Source organism: Mobula hypostoma, chromosome 2 (genome assembly GCF_963921235.1).
Source record: "Mobula hypostoma chromosome 2, sMobHyp1.1, whole genome shotgun sequence".
In the NCBI taxonomy this organism is placed as follows: Eukaryota; Metazoa; Chordata; class Chondrichthyes; order Myliobatiformes; family Myliobatidae; genus Mobula; species Mobula hypostoma.
The window spans coordinates 123,186,141-123,210,480 of record NC_086098.1 but is presented as its reverse complement, the minus strand read 5'-3'; the positions used below and the strand labels follow the sequence as shown (position 1 = coordinate 123,210,480).

At 43.4% G+C, this 24,340-nt stretch overlaps 1 protein-coding gene across 7 annotated transcripts in view; it reads right to left on the bottom strand.

Moving 5' to 3' along the window:
- The window catches only part of LOC134342449 (serine/threonine-protein kinase MRCK alpha-like), a 623,460-nt gene that overhangs the window by 191,727 nt on the left and 407,393 nt on the right, over positions 1–24,340 (bottom strand). For all 7 annotated transcript variants that reach the window (XM_063040586.1, XM_063040588.1, XM_063040587.1 and 4 more), the window contains one exon: positions 10,003–10,113. In XM_063040586.1, coding sequence (XP_062896656.1) covers positions 10,003–10,113 — 111 coding nt within the window. The remainder of the gene's footprint in view (positions 1–10,002; positions 10,114–24,340) is intronic.

Sequence of the window (24,340 nt, the reverse complement as noted above, 5' to 3'; positions counted from 1 at the left end):
TGAAGTCTGCTGGTTGAGCACAGGGGTTGTGCTCAAACATTTTTTTCAATTACGTGTGGAAATTGGACTATTCATGAACAAGAAAGGGAAGCCAGTGGCAGAGTTGGATGACCCAGACTGGCATCATGATCTTGCATTTTTGGTGGATATAACAGAGCACTTAACTGTGCTTACTGTTAACATGCAAGGCCGCAACAAACTTGTTACTGAATACGACAGCATTCGTGCCTTTCAAATTAAATTAGGCCTGTGGGAGATGCAACTATCCCGGAGCAACCCAGCTCATTTCCCCTTTTTGCAGCCTGTGTGTGTCGCTCATGGGAATAATGACAACACGGACAGGTACAAGGACAAAATATCATGGCTGAAAAGTGAGTTTCAGAATTGTTTCCAAGTCTTCACTCAGCTCGAGAAGGAATTCTCACTATTCTGCTCGTCGTTTGCCGTCAACGGAGCATCAGATGAGCCGCAGGAACTCCAAATGGAACTAATTGAAATTCAGTGTAATACGGCTTTGAGATATAAATTTGAGACTGTGGGTCTGGACTCATTCTATCAATACCTGGGACTGATGTACCCCAAGATGACAGACTTTGCTTCAAAGATCCTTTGCATATTCGGGACAACATATCTCTGTGAACAGGCGTTCTCCATAATGAACATTAACAAATCCAAACTGCGCTCCCATCTGACACACAGACATTTAAATGACATTATGAAAATGACAACTGCCCAGAAACTGGTTCCTTATGTTGACCGGGTGGTTAAAGCCAAGAGATGTCAGGTGTCTGGAAGCACCCAAGTGAAAAATGAGTGACACTGTTCGATGTACTGCGACATGTAAGCAAAATGCATTATGAAACATTGAGCGTCATAATATTGTGATTCACTCATTTTCTGACTATTCTATTATTGTAAATGTGATCACTTCAATAAAAATTAGAGGCCAACTATGTTCATTGTCTGAGTTTGATTGCTGGAAGCAGGCTAATAAAATTAGGTGCAGTTGTGTAGCCTACATTTACAATGTTTTGTTAGGTCTACGTTTGTGTCTGCTAATGTTCGATTTCAAATGGTTTATTAATGGAAAGGGTGTGGCTCCCAAAACAATCTTAGCCAAAATAGCAAAGATCGTTTCTTTTTCTCTTCCTCATCACAACTTTCTTGTAGCCTACGACTGTAAGTTAATACCAACCATAAAAATAATGCTTGCCAGGCAATCTTCTTCATATGAAATCAAATTCGTAAAGTGAAACACTTTGTAGTTATAGCAGAGACTGAGACACATGAGAGCAGGTTGAAAAAACGAGGCAATAAAAGCTGTGGGAGCATGCACGCGTGCACAACTGATCCGGCCCGCATGAAGTTGCATTTTGCCCAATCCGGCCCGTGACCTAAAATTAGTTTGACACCCCTGATCTGGATGAACAGCTCCAACAAGGTAGCACATCCCATAAATAGCACTGTAGTGTTAACCTAGATTAACCATGGTTTAACTGCTGACCACCTGCCTTAGATGCAAACATTAACAAATAAACCATGCTGATTCCTTCAAGAACACATGCGAAAAGACATGTTTGCTTCTACTAAATAACAGCAAGCCCTGAAAACTAAAGAGAAACAACTTTGAATAAAAACAGAGAATGTTAGAAGTACTCGTCAGGTGAGGTGTAGAGAAAAAACATGTCAATGCTTTAAACTTTCAATAGAACAGTTGAATGTTCATCAACCTGTTTTTGTTTTGCAAATGCTACCTGACCAGGTGAGTATATCCAGCATTTCCATTTTTATTTTGTATTATCAGCATCTGTGTTTATTTTTCTTTTGAAAAGCTTTATATAGAATAGTTATAGGGACACAGTTTTCAAATGTTATTGATGTTGAGTACCACTGAGTTGTCGACGACACATGGTGACCCTATGGATAGTGTAGTTGTCTATAGGGTTTTTGTGGCAAGATACAGAAGTAGACTGCCACGCTTTTCTTCCACACTGATACTGCTGCTGCCCAGCTTGGGACCTGGTCGGAATCAAAATCAGGACCGTCCATCTCAAAGTCCAGTGCTGCTGCCACTACACCACCAGCTAGCCCCGGTTTTCAAAAAGGAACCCTTAAAGTTTAGTCTTGCTCAAAACTAAAGGGTTTTCAACATCTTTAGGACTGTATGCTTTTCTGTATTTGCTGACTTAGTAGCATGCTTACCTAATAGTACTGTACATTAAAACTTACAAACAATAACCTTGGTGGGGTTTTAAAACTCCCTAGGGAATCCCACGGATTAGTAAATGGATCACAGTAATTAAAATGCCACATTTCTAGAAATAGATTCAAATTCTCCACTACTGATTGTAACAATACAAATGACATAAGACCATAAGACATAGGAGCAGAATTAGGCCATCTGGCCCATCGAGTCTGCTCCGCCATTCAACCATGGCTGTTATTTTTTTTAATCTCCTCCTCAACCCCAGTTCCGGGCTTCTCTCTGTAACCTTTGATGCCATGTCTAATCAAGAACCTGTCAATCTCTGCCTTAAATACACCGTCTCCACAGTTGCACACAGCCACAAATTCACCACCCTTTAGCGAAAGAAATGTCTCTGCATCTCTGTTTTGAAAGGGTGCCCCTCTACCTGAGGCTGTTCCTTCTTGTCCTAGACTCTCCCACCATGGGAAACATCCTTTCCATATCCACCCTGTCTAGGCCTTTCAATAGGGTTAGTGCTTTGTTCAGGGTGTCAGATGTGGGAATCCTGGGAGACCTCCAGCCTCCCTGATGGCCACATCTGCACCAGGTGCACCGAGATGCAGCTCCTCAGAGACCGTGTTAGGGATCTGGAGCTGCAGCTTGATGACCTACTGCTTATTAGGGAAAGTGAAGAGGTGATAGACAGGAGCTACAGGGAGGTAGTCATCCCTAGGCTACAGGAGTCAGAAAACTGGGTCACCGTCAAGAGAGGGAAGGGAAATGCCCGGATAGTGGAGAGCGCCCCTGTGCTGTCCCTCTCAGATGCTGTTGAGCGGGATGACCTGACAGGGGACGCCCACGGTGACCGGGTCTCTGGCACTGAGCCTGGCACTGTTGTGCAGGAGAGAAGGAGGGAGAAGAGAAATGCGGTAGTCGTAGGGGATGCCATAGTCAGGGGAACAGACAGGAGATTCTGTGAGCCTGACAGAGATACCCGCATGGTGTGTTGCCTCCCAGCTGCCAGGGTACGGGATGTCTGAGATCGGATCCTGAATATTCTAAAGGGGGAGGGTGAGCAGCCAGTTGTCTTGGTACATGTTGGTACCAATGACATAGATAAGACAAAGGAGGAGGTCCTGAAGAGAGATTTCCAGGAGTTAGGAAGGAAACTGAGAAGCAGGACCTCCAGGGTAGTGATCTCGGGATTGCTACCTGTGCCACGTGTTAGCGAGGGCAAGGATAGTCGGATCAGGCAGATGAATGCGTGGCTGAGAGACTGGTGTAGGGGGCAGGGCTTCAGATTCTTGGATAATTGGGATCTCTTCTGGGGGAAGTATGACCTGTTCAAAAAGAACAGGTTGCACCTGAACCCGAAGGGGACCAATATCCTGGCGGGAAGTTTAATAGAGCTGTTAGGGAGGGTTTAAACTAATTTGGCAGGGGGATGGGAACCGGAATGATAGAGCGGAGGAAGGGGAAAACAGAAATAAATCTAAAATAGTGAGCAGTAAAGATGTCAGGAAAGACAGGCAGGTGATGGGGCAAATTTGTAGCCATTGGGATGAGTTGCAGTGCAATAAAGTTGCAGTGAAATCAAAACAAAAAGTATCAAATACTGGTCTTAAGGTGTTGTACTTAAATGCACGCAGCATAATAAGGTGGATGATCTTGTTGTACAGCTACAGATTGGCAGGTATGACATTGTGGCCATCACTGAGACCTGGCTAAAGGGTGCATGTCTCTGGAAGCTGAACGTCCAAGGATACACAGTGTATCGGAAGGATAGGAAGGTAGGCAGAGGGGGAGGCGTGGCTTTATTGGTAAGAAATGATATTAAATCATTAGAAAGAGGTGATATAGGATCGGAAGGTGCAGAATCTTTATGGGTTGAGCTAAGAAATAGCAGGGGTAAAAGGACCCTGATGGCAGTTATTTATAGGCCTCCACACAACTGCAGTGATGTGGACTACAAATTACAGCTGGAAATAGAAAAGACTTGTCTGAAGGGCAGTGTTATGATAATTGTGAGGGATTTTAACATGTGAGTAGATTGGGAAAATCAGGTCAGCACTGGATCTCAAAAGAGAGAATTTGTAGAATGTCTGCGAGATGGCTTTTTAGAACAGCTTGTTGTTGAGCCCACTAGGGGATCGGCTGTACTGGATTGGGTATTGTGTAATGAACCGGAGGTGATTAGAGAGATTGAGGTGAAGGAGCCCTTAGGAAGCAGTGATCATAACATGATTGAGTTCACTGTGAAATTTGAAAAAGAGAAGCCGAAATCTGATGCGTCGGTATTTCAGTGGAGTAAAGGAAATTACAGTGGCATGAGAGAGGAACTGGCCAAAGGGACACTGGCGGGAAAGACAGCAGAGCAGCAGTGGCTGGAGTTTATGCGAGAAATGAGGAATGTGCAAGACAGATATATTCCAAAAAAGAAGAAATTTTCGAGTGGAAAAAGGATGCAACCATGGTTGACAAGAGAAGTCAAAGCCAAAGTTAAAGCAAAGGAGAGGGCATACAAGGAAGCAAAAATTAGTGGGAAGACAGAGGATTGGGAAGTTTTTAAAACCTTACAAAAGGAAACCAAGAAGGTCATTAAGAAAGAAAAGATTAACTATGAAAGGAAGCTAGCAAATAATATCAAAGAGGATACTAAAAGCTTTTTCAAGTATATAAAGAGTAAAAGACAGGTGAGAGTAGATATAGGACCGATAGAAAATGATGCTGGAGAAATTGTAATGGGAGATAAGGAGATGGCAGAGGAACTGAATGAGTATTTTGCATCAGTCTTCACTGAGGAAGACATCAGCAGTATACCGGACACTCAAGGGTGGCAGGGAAGAGAAGTGTGCGCAGTCACAATTACGACAGAGAAAGTACCCAGGAAGCTGAATAGGCTAAAGGTAGATAAATCTCCTGGACCAGATGGAATGCACCCTCGTGTTCTGAAGGAAGTAGCTGTGGAGATTGCAGAGGCATTAGAGATGATCTTTCAAAAGTCGATAGATTCTGGCATGGTTCCGGAAGACTGGAAGATTGCAAATGTCACTCCGCTATTTAAGAAGGGGGCAAGGAAGCAAAAAGGAAATTATAGACCTGTTAGCTTGACATCGGTGGTTGGGAAGTTGTTGGAGTCGATTGTCAAGGATGAGGTTACAGAGTACCTGGAGGCATATGACAAGATAGCCAGAACTCAGCATGGATTCCTTAAAGGAAGATCCTGCCTGACAAACCTATTACAATTTTTTGAGGAAATTACTAGTAGGCTAGACAAGGGAGATGCAGTGGATGTTGTATATTTGGATTTTCAGAAGGCCTTTGACAAGGTGCCACACATGAGGCTACTTAACAAGATTAAGAGCCCATGGAATTACAGGGAAGTTACATACGTGGATAGAGCGTTGGCTGATTGGCAGGAAACAGAGAATGGGAATAAAGGGATCCTATTCTGGTTGGCTGCCAGTTACCAGTGGTGTTCTGCAGGGATCAGTGTTGGGGCCGCTTCTTTTTACATTGTACATCAATGATTTAGATTATGGAATAGATGGCTTTGTGGTTAAGTTTGCTGATGATACGAAGATAGGTGGAAGGGCCAGTAGTGCTGAGGAAACGGAGAGTCTGCAGAGAGACTTGGATAGATTGGAAGAATGGGCAGAGAAGTGGCAAATGAAGTACAATGTTGGAAAGTGTATGGTTATGCACTTTGGCAGAAAAAATAAACGGGCAGACTATTATTTAAATGGGGAAAGAATTCAAAGTTCTGAGATGCAACAGGACTTGGGAGTCCTCGTACAGGATACCCTTAAAGTTAACTTCCAGGTTGAGTCGGTAGTGAAGAAGGCGAATGCAACGTTGGCATTCATTTCTAGAGGAATAGAGTATAAGAGCAGGGATGTGATGTTGAGGCTATATAAGGCGCTGGTGAGACCTCGCTTGGAGTACTGTGGGCAGTTTTGGTCTCCTTATTTAAGAAAGGATGTGCTGACGTTGGAGAGGGTACAGAGAAGATTCACTAGAATGATTCCGGGAATGAGAGGGTTAACATATGAGGAACGTTTGTCCGCTCTTGGACTGTATTCCTTGGAGTTTAGAAGAATGAGGGGAGACCTCATAGAAACATTTTGAATGTTAAAAGGCATGGACAGAGTGGATGTGGCAAAGTTGTTTCCCATGATGAGGGAGTCTAGTACAAGAGGGCGTGACTTAAGGATTGAAGGGCGCCCTTTCAGAACAGAAATGCGAAGAAATTTTTTTAGTCAGAGGGTGTGAATCTATGGAATTTGTTACCACAGGCAGCAGTGGAGGCCAAGTCATTAGGTGTATTTAAGGCAGAGATTGATAGGTATCTGAGTAGCCAGGGCATCAAAGGTTATGGTGCGAAGGCGGGGGAGTGGGACTAAATAGGAGAATGGATCAGCTCATGATAAAATGCCGGAGCAGACTCAATGGGCCGAATGGCCTACTTCTGCTCCTTTGTCTTATGGTCTTATGGTCTAATATTCAAAAGGTTTCAATGAGATCCCCCGTCATCCTTCTGAATTCCATCGAGTACAGACCCAGAGCCATCAAACGTTTCTCGTATGAAAACCCTTTCATTGCAAGAATCATCATTGTGAACCTGCTCTGCACCCTCTCCAATGCCAGCACATCTTTTCTAAGATGAGGGGCCCAAAACTGTTCAAAATACACAAGGTGAGGCCTCACCAGTGCCTTATAAAGCCTCAGCATCACATCCTTGCTCTTGTATTCTAGATCCCTTGAAATGAATGCTACCATGGCATTTGTTTCCCTCACCACCATCTCAATCTGCAAGTTAACCATTAGGGTGTTCTGCACAAGGACTCCCAAGTCCCTTTGCATCTCAGATTCCTGGATTTTCTTCCCATTTAGAAAATAGTCCGCATATTTATTTCTGCAACCAAAATTCATGACCATGCTTTTTCCAACATTGTATTTCATTTACCACTTTCTTGCCCATTCTCCTAATCTGTCTAAATCCTTCCTCAACACTACCTGTCCTTCCACCAATCTTCATGTCATCCATAAACTTGGTAACAAACCCATCTATTCCGTCATGCAAATCATTTTTATACAACATAAGAAGAAATGGCCCCAACACCGACCCCCGTGGGACACCACTAATCACTGGCAGCCAACCAGAAAGAATCTTTTCATTCCCACTTGCCGCCTGCTACCAATCAGCCAAAGCTCTAAACATGTTAGTAACTTTCCTGTAATACCATGGGCTCTTATCTTGGTAAGCAGGCTCACATGTGGCATCTTGTCAAAGGCCTTCCTGAAAGTCCAAATTTCCAATATCCACTGCATCCCCTTCATCTATCCTACCTGTAATCTCCTCAAAGAATTCCAATAGGTTTGTCAGGCAGGATTTTCCCTGAAGAAATATGGAAATGATGCTGACTTGTACTATCTTGCCCTGTGTCACAAAGTACTCCATCACTTCATCCTTAACAATTGACTCTAACATCTTCCCAGCTACTGAGGTCAGGCTAACTGGTCTACAGTTTCCTTTCTGCTGCCTTCCTCCTTTCTGAAAGAGTGGTGTAACATTTACAATTTCCCAATCCTCTGGCACCACGCCAGAATCCAATGATTTTTGAAAGATCATTTCTAATGCTACCACAATCTCTGACGCTACCTCTTTCAGAGCCCTAGGGTGCAGTTCCTCTGGTCCTGGTGACTTATGTACATTTAATCTTTCCAAACTGCAGGATCAGAAAGGATAGCAAATGCTGTACTCAAGGTGTTGTATCTAAATATGTGTAGTATAAGAAATAAGGTAGATGATCTTAGAACATAGAACATAGAATAGTACAGCACAGTACAGGCCCTTCAGCCCACAATATTGTGCCGACCCTCAAACCCTGCCTCCCATATAAGCCCCCACCTTAAATTCCTCCACATACCTGTCTAGTAGTCTCTTAAACTTCACGAGTGTATCTGCCTCCACCACTGACTCAGGCAGTGCATTCCACGCACCAACCACTCTCTGAGTAAAAAACCTTCCTCTAATATCCCCCTTGAACTTCCCACCCCTTACCTTAAAGCCATGTCCTCTTGTATTGAGCAGTGGTGCCCTGGGGAAGAGGCGCTGGCTATCCACTCTATCTACTCCTCTTATTATCTCGTACACCTCTATCATATCTCCTCTCATCCTCCTTCTCTCCAAAGAGTAAAGCACTAGCTCCCTTAATCTCTGATCATAATGCATACTTTCTAAACCAGGCAGCATCCTGGTAAATCTCCTCTGTACCCTTTCCAATGCTTCCACATCCTTCCTAAAGTGAGGTGACCAGAACTAGACACAGTACTCCAAGGGTGGCCTAACCAGAGTCTTATAGAGCTGCATCATTACATTGCGACACTTAAACTCTATCCCTCGACTTATGAAAGCTAACACCCCATAAGCTTTCTTAGCTACCCTATCTTCTTACAATATTACAGATTGCCTGGTATGATGTTGTGGCCATCACCGAATCGTGGCTGAAGGATGCAATTGGGAGCGGAATGTCCAAGGTTAAACGTTATATTGGAGGGCTAGGAAGTTAGGCAGAGGGGGTGGTGTGGCTCTACTGGTAAAGAATGGCATCAAATCAGTAGTAAGGTGCAACATAGGATCGGAAGATGTTGAATCCTTGTGGATTGAGTTAAGAAACTGCAAGGGTAAAAGGACAGCAATGGCAGTTACATACAAACCTCCCAACAGTGGCTGGGAGGTGGACCACAGGTTACAACAGGAAATAGAAAAGATGAGTCAAAATGGCAATGTTATGGTAGTCATTGGAGATTTTAACATGCAGGTCAATTGGGAAAAACAGGTTGGTAATGGATCTCAGGAGAGTGAGATTGTCGAATGCCTAAGGGATAGCTTTTTAGAGCAATTTGTCATTGAGCCTAGTGGGGGATCAGCTATACTGGATTGGGTGTTACGTAATGAACTGGAGGTGATTAGGGAGCTTAAGGTAAAAGAACCCTTAGGAACCAGTGATCACAATATGATTGTGTTCAACTTGAAAGTTGATAGGGAGAAAGTACAGTATGAAGTAGCAGCATTTCAGTAGAGTAAGAGAAATTATAGTGGGTTGAGAAAGGAGGTAGCCAAAGTAAATTGGAAGGAGCTACTAGTAGGGATGTCACCAGAGCACCAGTTTCTAGGAAAAATGACGAAGGCGCAGGACATAGGCATTCCAAAAATAAAGAAATACTCAAATGGTAAAATAGTACAACCATTGCTGACAAGGGAAGTCAAAGCAAAAGAAAGGGCATACACCAAAGCAAAAATTAGTGGGAAAATAGAGGTTTGGGAAGTTTTTAAAAACCTACAGAGAGCAACTAAAAAAAAAATCATTAGAAGGGAAAAGATGAAATATGAAAGCAAGCTAACAAATAATATCAAAGTGGATAGTAGAAGTTTTTTTCAAGTATGTTAAAAATAAAAGAGAAATGAGAGTGGATGTAGGACCTCTAGAAAATGAGGCAGGAGAAATAATAAAGGGGGACAAGGAGATGGTTGATGAACTAAAGACTGTGTCAGTCTTCACTATGTCAGTCTTTACATACCCGAAGACATTAAAAAAATTCCCTCTCTTTTGGTATTTACTTGAGTGAGCTAGCGGCTTTCCTCAGGTTGATGTTTGCGACTGACTGGCCTAGGCTAAGCTATCCTATTTTAATCACATGAACTCTTTGGGAAACATTGAGCTAACACAGTGTCTCATCATTCATCTTGTTAGAAGCCAGAGACAATCAAGTATGTCTCTGAATTGTCTCAATCAGTCAATCAGTCTCACCTTGAGCCCCTCAAGTTCTTCCTCCAGCTGCTTCGTGTACTGCTCGCTCCGCTCTCGCAGCTTTCGTTCCTTTGTTGCCTCTGCAGCTAATTGTTCCATCTGCACATCCAGCTGGTTTGGGGAAAACATTGATATTGAGTAATAAATTAGGTACACAAGAGTCATTGTTATAGGCCATCTCCCAATAACTCTCTTTCTATAGATCAGATCAAGGTTAATCACCTGTTTCTTTTTGCAAATGCTGCCTGACTAGGTGAGTGTATCTTGTATTTACATTATATTGTATTTTCAACTTCTGTGATTTTTTTTCCTTCATCATCCCTGAGTTTTCTTCACTCAAGGGAACACAGTCCCAGTCTATTGAGTCTCTCCTTATATGTGCCTCCAGTCCGGTCCACATCTTTGTGAAAGTTAACATTAAAAGTTTAAGCCAAATTATAACATTTAGATAGTTTAAAGAGGAAACAGATACTCCAGGTGCTCAACAGAAGAAACACCAATTCACAGCAACTGAATTTCATTTCATCACATGGTTCCAAACTTCCAGAGCTCCATGAAGGTAACTAAGTTCAGTCAGCTCTCATTACTTATACTTTATTGTCGCCAAACATTTGATACTAGAATGTACAATCATCACAGTGATATTTGACTCTGCACTTCGCGCTCCCTGGAGTACAAATCAATAGTAAATATTAAAAATTTAAATTATAAATCATAAATAGAAAAATAGAAAAGGGAAAGTAAGGTAGTGCAAAAAAACCGAGAGGCAGGTCCAGATATTTGGAGGGTACGGCCCAGATCTGGGTCAGGATCCATTCAGCAGTCTGATCACAGTTGGAAGGAAGCTGTTCTCAAATCTAGCCGTACGAGTCTTCAAGCTCCTGAGCCTTCTCCTGGAGGGAAGAGGGACGAAAAGTGTCTTGGCTGGGTGGGTCGTGTCCTTGATTATCCCGGCAGCACTGCTCCAACAGTATGCGGTGTAATGTGAGTCCAAGGAAGGAAGATTCATTTGTGTGATGTGCTGGGCTGTGTTTACGATCTTCTGCAGCTTCTTCCAGCATTGGACAGGACAACTTCCATACCAGATTGTGATGCACCCTAGAAGAATGCTTTCTCCTGTGAACTATAAAAATTAGTGAGGGTTTTAGGGGACAGGCCAAATTTCTTTAGTTTTCTCAGGAAGTAAAGGTGCTGGTAGGCCTTCTTGGCAGTGGACTCTGCTTGGTTGGACTAAGTCAGGTCATTTGTGATATTGACCCCGAGGGTGGTTTGAACATCAATTGTAGAGACAAGGTAAAAGTGATTCCCTTCACTTCAGGCTCACAATATGAATCAAAGGCTTGAAACCATGCACAGAAGAAATTCACAACCCAATGACATCTGAGTAGTTTAAGGTATTGTTCTGTCCCAACCAGATAAAATAGTATATTACATGATTATATGCAGTCTCAACTGTTATATCAATGAAAACAGTCATTGACAACAAAATTGCTCAGTTCCATCCAGGCGCCCTAGAAAGTGAAGTTCAGGTCCACGTGCACACAATCTGATAAACATTTAGGCACCAGCTGATATGTGGTAATTTTTGCATGATCTAGTGTCAGGTATGACCACTTACACACAACATAGTTGTCATCTTGACTGCAACATGTTCACCAGAAGTGCAGCTGTGGCTGCACTGTGATGTATTAGCTGTTGCTTGTTGATGCTCCTTTAACAAGATTTTCCAAACCTCCAACCTTTATTACCAAAACTCCTCTTTAACATTTTACCTAAGTTTCAAACCACCTTGACTTATAACTACATTTCTGCTATCAGTGTTGTGTCAAAATCATATAATATACTAAAGAAAAACCTCAGAGACTGCAGCAAACCAGAGGTTTCTCAATGGAGAATAATTGTCAGTATTATTGTTGTCCACAGTAAAATAGCAAATTGTTAAATTTATTATTGTCACATGTACTGAGGTAAAGTGAAAAGCTTGCTGGCATACTGCTCATACAAGCCAATTCATTACAACAGTGGGTTGAGGTAGTACAAGAGAAAACAATAACAGCATGCAGGTAAGTGTTAAAGTTACAAAGAAAGTGCAGTGCATGCTGACAATAAAGTACAAGATCATGACGAGGTAGATTGTGAGGTCAAGAATCCATCTTATCATACAAGGACACTGTTTAATAGCCTTATAACAGCTGGATAGAAGGTATCCTTGAGCCTGGTGGTATGTACTTTGATGCTTTTCTTCCTTCTTCCCAACCCTTAGCAAGGAGGACAAGAAAGAACATCTGCGGTGGGCGGGATCTTTGATTATGTTGGCTGCTTTACTGGGGCAATGTGAAGTTCAGACAGAGGGGAGGTTGGTTTCCGTTAAGTGCTCTGTGTCCACAACTCAATGGGGTCTCCTGTAGTATTGAGAAAATAGTTGCCATACCAAGCTGTGATGCACCTGGATGCGATACTTTCCATAGTGCATCAACAAAAATTGGTGAGGATCAAAGAGAACATAGAAACATGCCGAATTTCTTTAGCTCTTGAAGAAGTAGAGGTGCTGGTGCACTTTCTTGGCCATGGTGTCAACATGATTGGATCAGTACAGGCTATAGGTGATGTTCGTTCCTAGGAGCTTGGAAGTCTCAAAACTCGACCTCAGCACCACTGATGTAAATAGTACCATGTGCACTGACCCCTTCTTGAGTCAATGACCAGCTTTTTTGTTTTACTAACACTGAGGGAAAGGTTTTTGCATTGACACCATGTCACAAGGCTCTTTATCTCCTTCCTGTACTCTGACTTAATATTATTTGAAACATGGTCCACTACACTGGTATCATCTGCAAACTTGTAGACGGTGTTAGAGCAGAATCAGGCCACACAGTCATTGAGTGTATAGGAAGTAGAAGGCTGAAGATGTAGCCTTGTGGGGGCATCAGTGGTGAGGATAATCATGCCAGCAGTGTTGGTGCCTATCCTTACAGACTGTGGTATGTTAGTCTGGAATTAGAGGATCCAGTGGCAGACAGAGGTATTGAGTCCCAGGTTTGGAGCTAGGAGATGAGTTTGCTTGGAATTATAGTACTGAAGGCAGAGCTGTAGTCAATAAACAATATCTAACATAGGTATCTTCATTGTCCAGATGCTCCAGAGATGAGTCTGGTGGCAGGAAGATGGTACAGGGAGAGCTTCTGTACTTCTTTCTTGATGGTAGTGGGTCAAAGAGATTGTAGGATAGTAGTAGGGATCCTCAACAATGCTTTGGGCCCTTCATCTGTAATGTTCCTGGTAAGTATCACAAATGGGGGGAGGAGGACTCTAGTGATCCACTTGGTGATTTTTACTATCCTCTGTAGGGTCTTGCATTCTGATGCCTTGCAGCTCCCGTACCACACAAAAATGCAACCGGACAAGACACTCTTGATAGTGCTCCTGTATAAAGTTGTTAGAATGGAGGCAGGAAGCTTCTCACACTTCATTCTCCTCAGAAAGTATGAACATTTCTGTGCCATCTTGACTGGTAAGGAGATGTGTGGGCCAGGTTAAATCGACTGTTACATTTACACCAAGGAATTTTGTTATTTTCACTCTCTCCATGGCAGAGCCATCGATGTGCAATGGAGTGTGGTCGAACTGCACCTTCCTGAAGTCCAATCTCACCTCTTTTGTCTTATCCATGTTGAGACTCGGGTTGTTGTTCTTGCACTATTTGACAAGCCTCTACCTCCTCTCAGTATACCAACTCATCAATGTTGCTGATGAGACCAACCACTTTAGTATCATCTATGAACTTTTTGCGGTTTGAGATGGATCTGGCAGTGCAGTCATTACTCAGCAGTGTGAATAGCAGTGGGTTGAGCACACAGCCCTTTGGGGCGTTAGTGGTCAGCATGATGGAACTTGAGATGTTGCTGCCAACTCGGACTGACTGGAAGCTTTCCATCAACAAGTCCAAGATGCAGTTACATAGAGGGATGCTGAGTCCTAATGAGGAAAGTTTATCCGCCAGCCTCTGAGGAACAACTATGTAAAATGCTCCATGATCATATTCACTCTCCAGAAGACTGACTTACATTTGCAACATGACTGCCAGAGGGTGTATTTCATTTGGAGTTTGAGGAGATTTAGTACGCCACCAATGGCTCTAGCAAATTTCTACAGATGTACTGTGGTGGTCATTCTGACCAGATGTATCACCGTTCAGTATTGAGGCTCCAATGCACAAGACTGGAAAAAGCTGCAGAAGGTTGTAAACTCAGTCAGCTCCATCATGGGCACTAGCCTTCCCACCGTCAAGGTCATGTTCAAAAGGCGATCCCTCAAGAAGGTGAGCATCCATCAATAAGAACCCTCACTAGCCAGGCCATGTACTCTTCTCCTTGCTACCATTGGGAGGAGGTAGAGGAGCTTGAAGACACACACTCAATGTTTCAGAAACAGCTTCTTTCCCTTTGCCATCAGGTATCTGAACAGTCCATAAACCTCACTATTTTTAAAAACACAAACAACAGGAATTCTGCAGATGCTGGAAATTCAAGCAACACACATCAAAGTTGCTGGTGAACGCAGCAGGCCAGGCAGCATCTCTAGGAAGAGGTACAGTCGACGTTTCAGGCCGAGACCCTTCGTTAGTCCTGACGAAGGGTCTCGGCCTGAAACGTCGACTGTACCTCTTCCTAGAGATGCTGCCTGGCCTGTTGCGTTCACCAGCAACTTTTATGTGTGTTGCTAACATCACTATTTTGCTCTTTTTTCACTACATATTCATTTATCTTTCTTATTTCAACTTATGGTATTTTTAATGTATTGCACAGTACTGTAAAAAACAAGAGACTTCACAACGTATGTCAGTGATAACAAACCTGATTCTGATTCTTTGGGTTCAGGTGCATCGGAGGAAAAGATGTTTTGTTTTTTTGTAATCAAAAATTATTGATTCTAAAATAACAGAAAAGGAAATATTTTGCTGTTTTGGCAGCATTTGTGAAATCAGAAGCGGTGAACACTTCAGTTTGAAGTGTCTTGGTCAGAATGGGGAAGAGAAAAAACAAGTTAGTTTTAAATTGCAGAGTATGTAAGGGTAGGATAGGACAAAGGTAATTCAAGCAACTCCTGTGTTACTGCTGCTCAAGTTATGGAAATATAACCTTATAGAATTCACAAATCACTACCCACAATCTGAGATGTGGAATAAAATATGCATCATACAGAATTTGTTTAAAACTTATTCTAGAAGGCTACAATACGTACAGATAGAAGACAAGGTGGACTTACATTAGACGTCATAATAACAGTGAAGAATACCATAGACAAATAGGTTAGCAGAACCAAATTCAAAGGTTTCAAAGGTACATTTAATGTCAGAGAAATGTATAACATATACATCCTGAAATCCTTTTTCTTCGCAAACATCCATGAAAACAGAGGAGTGCCCCAAAGAATGAATGACAGTCGAATGTTAGAACCCCAAAGTTCTCCCCAGCTCCCCTGACCCACACATAAGTAGCAGCAAAGCAACAACCTCCTCCCCCACCAGCAAAAAAGCATTGGTGCCCCCCTTGAGCACTAGAGTGTACAGCAAAGCATCAATAAAGACACAGACCTGCAGTACCCCCAAAGACTACTGGTTCACCCAGTAATTCCACATACCACAGGCTCTCTCTTTGCCTAATAAGGGAAAAGAGATGTCTCCCTTTCACAGCGAGAGGGAAGACATAACAAACAACTCACTGATTTACGATGTTAAAGGTCTGTTGCGTCACTTCTTCCGAGCTCTGTGTCCAAATAACTTGCATCTCCGGGCACACAGCCAGTACCCAGCATGCTGCTTTCAATCTTCTGTCTCCCATAACACATCAATTTCCTGTGGCAGCACCGACCTCAAGTCAACCCACCCCCAGAGCCAGGAAATTCTGGAATCCTGAAGGCGCACTAGTCTTCTAGACCGCGTCCTTGGCATATCAAATAGCGGCCAGTCATGAGACCCTGAGAGCGGGTCCCATCACCGTAAAGAACCGAAGGCATCAAGGAGCTCAGAGTCACTCTGTGGTCTGAATGCAGGCCCACCCCAAAGAGGTCACAAAATCTAAGTCTGCTGTCTCCAAATGTAGAGAACACTACACGTTGAACTCCAAATACAGTGCACTAGCTTAAAAGAAGTGCAAGTAAATCACTGCTTTACTTGGGAGTACTGTTTGGATCCCTACATGGTGCAGCAACAGCACAACTGTTACATGTCCTGTGGTTTTGTAAGAAAAGGAGTGGTTGGTGACAACATACGAGAAAACAAAGTTGTGAGGGAATGGTCTCGTTAACATGTTGAGATGGTTAGAGTGAGGAAGACGTGGCTAATGGTGGAATCTTATTGAAGCTGGCAGAAAATGAGAAAGTTGACATGTTGAATGAGCCCATTGCTAAGGCATAAGGTGGGGGGGGTGGTGGTGTGGGGACAGAAACGAGACAGCCAATTAAGGAACAGGAGAAGCCATGATTCAGCCAGTGGAGTCATAGAGTCCTACAGTCCCTTTGCCGATCCAAGCTAATCCCTTTTGACAACATTTGGCCCATAATCTTCATCTCAGAAAGATGTCTCAGAAGCATTTGAGTAGATAGTGAATTAACTCATTCATTTATACATTCCAAACAATAGACTTCAACAAATATTGATTTCAGTAAAAAAAAATACAGACAAAAAAATCTGGACATGGTTAAGGAGCTTACTGAAAGAAATAATGCACAGAAGACATGCTATGACAGTGACCAGGTGTAGGAAGATGAAGTCGCAAACTAATGTGGGAATGTGGGGTTAAATAGAGAAGCAGTAACATATTTTACCCTTTTACCTATTTCTTTGGTGGGAAGCCTGATCAAGATGATACCTGACCTACTGGGTTTTATAAGTATATTCTACATTATTCCAAATCATGATTTCAAGGTACAAAGATAATGACAAATCAAAACTACGCAAAAGAAAGAGCCAAAGTTAACCAAGGTGAAAAAGAATCAGACTATCAGCAAGGTGAGAAATGACCAATTAGGGCCTACACCTCCTCCCTCACTACCATTCAGGGCCCCAAACAGTCCTTCCAGGTGAGGCGACACTTCACCTGTGAGTCTATTGGCATCATCTATTGTACCCAGTGCTCCCGGTGTGACCTTGTTCATTGGTGAGACCCGACATAGATTTGGAGACTGCTTAGTCGAGCACCTATGTTCCGTCCACCAGAAAAAGCAGGATCTCCCAGTGGCCACCCATTTAAATTCCTCTTTCCATTAGCATTCCAACGTGTCCATCCATGGCCTCCTCTACTGTCGCGATGAGGTCACACTCAGGTTAGAGGAGCAACACTTTGTATTCCTTCTTCATCCATCCAACCTGATGGCGTGAATATCGATTTCTCAAACTTCTGGTAATGACCCTCCACCTTCTCAATACCCCATTCCCTTTTCCTTCTCTCATTTTATCTCCTTGCCTACTCATCACCTCCCTCTGGTGCTCCTCCCCCTTTTTCTTTTTCCCATGGCCTTCTGCCTTCTCCAATCAGATTCCCCCTTCTCTAACCCTGTATCTCTTTCATAGAAACCCAACAGCACAATACAGGCCTTTTGGCCCACAATGCTGTGCCGAAAATGTATTACTTTAGAAATTACCTAGGGTTACCCATAGATCTCTATTTTTCGAAGGTCCATATACCTATCCAGGAGTCTCTTAAAAGACCCTGTGGTATTCGCCTCCACCACCGTCGCTGGCAGCCCATTCCACGCACTCACCACTCTCTGTATAAAAAACTTACCCCTGACATCTCCTCTGTACCTACTTCCAAGCACCTTAAAACTGTGCCCTCTCATGTTAGCCATTTCAGCCCTGGTACAAAGCCTCTGACTAGCCACATGATCAGTACCTCTCATCATTTTATACACCTCTACCAAGTCACCTCTCATCCTCCGCCGCTCCAAGGAGAGAAGGCTTAGTTCACTCAACCTATTCTCATAAGGCATGCTCCCCAATCCAGGCAACATGCTTTGTAAATCTTTCACCAATCAACTTTCCAGCTCTTTACTTCACCCCCACCCTTCCAGTTTCACCCATCACCTTGTGTTTCTCTCCCCCAGCTTCTATATCTGACTCCTCATCTTTTTTTCTGCAGTACTGCTAAAGGGCCTCAGTCTGAAATGTTGACTGTTCTCTTTCCCATAGATGCTGCCTGTTCTGCTGAGTTCCTCCAGCATTTGCAGACTTTCTCCTGTTTGTGCTTAAATAGGGTTTATACACAGGTATAAGAAAGACAGCCCCAGTTTCAGACGAGATAAGCAACAGCACAAGGAATGTTGAGATTTTTTTTTTCATTACTTGCACAGAGGCAGAGGCTAAAGAGCAAGACACCAGACTGTCTACAGAACTGCTTTGAGTTGGTGGGCTGGGTCATGTTCAAGGAGACAGACTACCTGAATAAACATGCCATGGGTTGTCAAGGACTTATAAAGACATGAATGGATGCATGTGTCTGCCACAAAATCATTCAGTCTTTCTCAACCAGAAGCCCTGATAAATCAAGAGATTCAAAATCTGCTCCAGGCTAGATTGATGGTGTTTAGGACTGGCAATCCAAGAAAGTACAAGAGGTTTCGGTATGACCTCCAGAAAGGCTAACTCACATCCAAAGAAAATTCCAGTCTCAACCTGAATCACAGAGGGATGCTTGATAAATACGGCAGGGCTTGAAAACCATCATTTCCTGCAAAGCAGAACCAAGCAACATAAATGACAATGAGGTTTTGCTCTCAGATTAACTCAGTGCATTTTACACTCTCTTTGACTGATGGGATATGGAGGCACCTTCATGAACCCCCATAGCACCCTGTGATCTCACTCTCTGGTCAATGTGAAAGCATCCTTCAGGAGGGTGAATCCACAGAAATCATTTGGCTCAGATAGCATACCTGGTTGTGTACTGAAGACCTGCGCTAATCAATGGGCTGGAATGTTTGCAGATATCTACAACCTTTTGCTTCGGCAATTTGCGGTACCCACTTGCTTCAAGCAGGTATCAATCACAGCAGTGCCCAGGAAGAATGCAATAACCTGCCTCAATGACTATCCTCTATCACTAACATCCACCGTACTGAAATGCTCCAAGAGTTTGGTCATGAAGCGCATCAACGCCTACCTGAGAAACAATCTGGATCTGCTCTATTTTGCCTATTACCACAACAGATCAACAACAAATGCCATTTCATTAGCTCTTCACTGAGTTCTGGAACACCTGGACAACGAAGATGCATACGTCAGAATGCTCTTCATTGACTGCAGCATAGCATTCAACACTATCATCTGAGCTCTTGAGTAATGAGCTCTGACCAATCAGGACATCAGAAGATTGAGAAGAGGGGATTTCAATGCCCAGTAGAAAAAGGCAGTGGCAGATCGCAGCAGTGCAATTGTTCTCTGACGAGCGACCAATCCACACTAGGATTGATTAGCAAGACCAAGTTAAAGGAAGGCGGGGCAAGCATAATGGCCATCAACTGAGTGGACAGAGTTAAGAGTGGTGACCTTGAAGCTTCAGTGAGGAGAGGCTTCAGTCAGAGAAAGAAAAAAAAAGCTCTTGGTAAAGCTTTTTTTTCCCCTTCTCTTCTTTATACCTGCACAGTTAGGACAATAGAAATGCCAGGCTGGATAGTTGAATGTTCCTCTTGCAGGATGTGGGAAGGCAGGGAGACTTCCAGTATCCTTGATGACTACAACTGCGAGAAATGAATCCAGCTGCAGCTTCTAACAATCCGCTTTAAGGAGCTGGAGCCGGAATTGGATGAACTCCGTATTGTTTGGGAGCCTGACGGTGTGATAGATAAGACATATTGAAAGGTAATTACACCCAAGGTGCAGGAGTCAGGAAACTGGGTGACAATTAGGGGGTTAAACAGCCAGTGCAGAGTACCCCTGTGGCCATCCCCCTCATCAACAGCTATACCACTTTGGACACGATTGGGGAGGGATGCCCTAACAGAGGAAAGTCACAGTGGTCGGGTCTCTGGCACTGAGTCTGCCTCTGCGACTCAGAATGGAAGGTGGGTGGGGGTGAAGAAGAGGCGTGCTGTGGTGATAGGGGATTTGACAGTTGGGGAACGGGCAAGAGGTTGTGGGTGATAACAAGATTCCTGGATGCCTCCTGGGTACCAGAGTCTGGGACATCTCAGATGGAATCCTCAGCATTCTTAAGTGGGAGGTGAACAGCCAGAAGTCATGATCTATGTAGGTACAAATAACATGGGTAGGATGAATGATGAGGTTCTGCACAGGGAGCTCAGGGTGTTAGGTGCTCAGTTAAAGGGCAGGACCTCCAGGGATGTGATCTCAGTATTTGCTCCCCTTGTCAAAACTAGGAAGATTCTACAGTTTAACATGTGACTAAGGAGTTGGTGTAGGAGGGAGGGCTTAATATTTCTGGATCATTGGGCTCTCCTCCAGGGAAAGTGGGACTTCCACAGAAGGGATGGTTTATACCTGAAATGGAGGGGGACTTAATATCCTAGTGGAAAGGTTTGTTAATGCTGCACAGTGAAGCTTAACCTAGAGTTGCAGGGGGATTGGAATCAGAATGCCATAACAGTTAGTGACGAGGTTATGGAGGCAGATATTGTTAAGACCTCAGACAAAATTGTTAAGACCTCAGACAAAATCAGGAATCAAAGGCTTGAGTGTGGTGGAACTAATGATCTGTGTTATGTATATTTTAATGCAAAAAGTATGGTAGGAAATATAGAGAGCTCAGAGCATATATCAACACATAGAATAATAATATTGCAGTCATTAGAGAGACTTGGTTGCAGGAGGGGCAGAATTGCCAGCTTAATATTCCAGAGTTCCGTGGTTTTAAATGGGATGGGGGGGGAGGGGATTAAAGGAGGAGTAGTGGCATTACTAGTCAGGGAAAATGTCACTGCAGTGCTCTGTCAGGACAGATGGGAGAACTCGACTAGTGAGGTGTTATGGGTGGAACTGAGATATAAGAAAGGTATGACCATGTTAATAGGGCTACATTACAGACCATCCAACAGTCCTAGAGGTGTAGAGGAATAAAATTGCAAACTGTTGCAAGAAATATAAGGTTGTTATAATAGGTGATTTTAGCTTTCTACATAGCAACTAGAGATCCCAAACTGTAAAAGGACTAGATGGGATGGAGTTTGTCAAATGTGTTCAGGATTTCCTTCATCAATATGTAGAAGTCCCAACGAGGGAACATGAAGAGAATAAAGGGATCCTATTCTGGCTGCTGGTTACCAGTAGAGTTCCACAGGGGTCGGTGTTGGGAACGTTGCTTTTTACAATGTATGTCAATAATTTGGACTGTGGGATTAGTGGATTTGTGGCTAAATTTGCCAATGATACAAAGATAGGTGGAGGAGTGGGTAGTGTTGAGGAAACAGAGAGCCTGCAGAAAGACTTAGATAGTTTAGAGGGATGGGCAAAGAAGTAGCAAATGAAATACAGGTTGACCTTCACTAATCCGGCACCAGTGGGACCAGAGGAGTGCCGGATTAGTGAAAATGCCGAATTACGGAAGGATCACATTAAGCAATAGCTAATTGCCTCAGCATACCTATAAAATATCATGTAAATCAGTACAAGTTAGATAATAATGAAACAGAAATATTAAGCGAGTAGCAAGTGAAATTTTAATAAAGTAATATACTGTACAGGCACAAATAAAGGGTACAGGTAAATGTACAGGAATTAACTTATACAGAAAAGGTGAGCACTGCCATTTCTAAAGTGAGATGTTTAATAAACCTTCAGGCAAAGTTACGTTTCTGCAAGTGTGGGGTTGTCAGGATCATCAACATCTTCATCTTGAAAAATGAGTGAAGCATCAGGAACTGGTGCTTTATCTGTACATCTCCAATACAAAGCAGTCTCATCAGCATTCTACACCTGCTCGGGGATTAATTTTTCATCGGAGACTAACTTGGTGAACTCGTCAACAAACTCTGCTGCTGCTTCCTTGTCTGCTGAACGTTTTTCACCGCACACTGCACGAAACTGTAAGCCATGATACTGCTTGAACCGATGAAGCCAGCCTTCACTATAGTCACACTCATAATCTAGTCCTAGTTCTTCATGAAACACTTTTGCTTGTTCCTTCACCATATCTCCAGATAGTTCAACACCTTCACTTAAATGAAGATTAAACGACGTTATCAGCACTTTATCTAGTTCCGAACTTCTTGCGTCTTTCATTGTTTTTCTTACGCACATCTGTTTCTTTGAGCCACTATCAACAAAAAAAAATGCAGCAGCTTTTCTTTCTGTTTCTTTATATCGTACACTGTGGAAGAGCCAAGGTTGTAACACTCACACAAGCTTTTCAGTTTTTTCAAGAGTTCAGCCTTATCTTTAATGGATAATGTGCAGTGTTTTCGCTTCACAGCACGAGGTACATTTCCTTTACTCACTGGGGCTAAAAAAAAAGCCAATAATATTAATAAATGCAGGAAAACCAGCAGGAATCGCCTGTCTGTGCTTACAAGAGCGCGCTAACACGTGAACAGATCTAGCGCAACTAAAACAATGCGCAGCAGATTGGTATGGTGGCCCGGGAAATTTGAAATTACAGTTGCACGGAAAATTTGAAATCAATGCTGGATTATCGAAGGAACCGGATTACAGGTAGTCCGATTAGTGAAGGTCGATTGTACAATGTTGGAAAGTGTATAGTCATGCACTTTGGTGGAAGAAATAAACAGGCAGACTATTATTTAGATGGGGAGAGAATTCAAAATGCAGAGATGCAAAAGGACTTGGGAGTCTTTATGCAGGATACCTTAAGGGTTAACCTCCAGGTTGAGTCGATGGTGAAGAAGGCAAATGCAATGTTGGCATTCATTTCTAGAGGTAAAGAATATAAGAGCAGGGATGTGATGTTCAGGCTCTATAAGGCACTCATGAGACCACACTTGGAGTATTGTGTGCAGTTTTTGATCTTATTTTAGAAAGAATATTTTAGGGGTATATGGGGTGTTAGGGAGGGGTAGCACCTCTGGTGGGGGAACATGTTGCGTCCTTTTCAGGGCGGTTAGTCCACCTTTGGTCCCCACCTGGCACTCAGCTCTCACCTGTGGCTCCCCGTAGCTGTTTGCATGCAACAGCGGCCACACCCCGGGCAACGGCTTCGACAAGCCGGCTAAGCCAGCTGAGGGTAGCCGATGGGTCTCAAACCCTCGGTGAGATAGAGAGTTGTCTATCCCAGCATGTGAAGACAGACTCCGGTGGATTGAGCGGACGAGACCAATGGAAGGTCCAACAGTCAAGAAGGTGGTCTCTGCAAGCGTCGTGGAACGTGTAGAGCAGGACAAGACACAGAAGACGTCCTGGTCATCCACTGCGCCTAGTCCCATCTCCAGCCGTCTAGACTCTGTCTTGCCACTGGATCCAGATGGGAATTGGGAAGAGAGAGTGAGGCTGACGCTGCGCAACTCTCCCTCACTTAAATCCAAATCACGCGCTAGTCTCGACACCATCATTATGGTGTTGAGGTCCTCATCGACGTCAGCGATGGACGAACAACATTTTAGACAAGACATTGGAGAGGGTTCAGAGAAGAGTCATAAGAATGATTTCAGGAATGAAAGGGTTACCGTATGAGGAACTTCTGGCAATTCTTGGGCGGTATTCCCTGGAGTTTATGAGAATGGGGGGGATCTCATAGAAACATTCTGAATGTTAAAAGATTAGATATGGAGAAGTTATTTTCCCATGGTAGGGGAGTCTAGGACAAGAGGGCACGACTTCAGGTTTGAAGGACGCCCATTTAGAACAGAGATGTGGAGAAATTACTTCAGTCAGAGGGTGGTAAATCTGTGGAATCTGTTGCCATGAGCAGCTGTGGAGGCCAAGTCATTAGGTGTATTTAAGGCAGAAATAAATAGGCTCTTGATTAGCTAAGTCATCTAAGGGTATGGGGAGAAGGCAGGAAAGTGGGGATAACTGGAAGAATTGGATCAGCCCATGATTGAATGGCAGAGCAGACTCGATGGGCCATATGGCCTACCTCTGCTCCTATATCTTATGGTCTAAACTTATGAGTGGTCTTGATAGGGTAAATGCAAGCAGGCTTTTTACACTAAAGTTGCATGGGACTACAACCAGAAGTTATGGGTTAAGGGTGAAAGGTGAGATATTTAAGCAGAACATAAGGGGAATTTTCTTCACTCAGAGAGTTGTGAGAGTGTCAGAAGGACTGCCAGCACAAGTGGTGCATTCAAGCTTGATTTTAAAGTTTAAGAGAAGTTTGAATAGGTACATGGATAGTAGGGATATGACAGGCTATGGTCCCGGTGCAGGTCA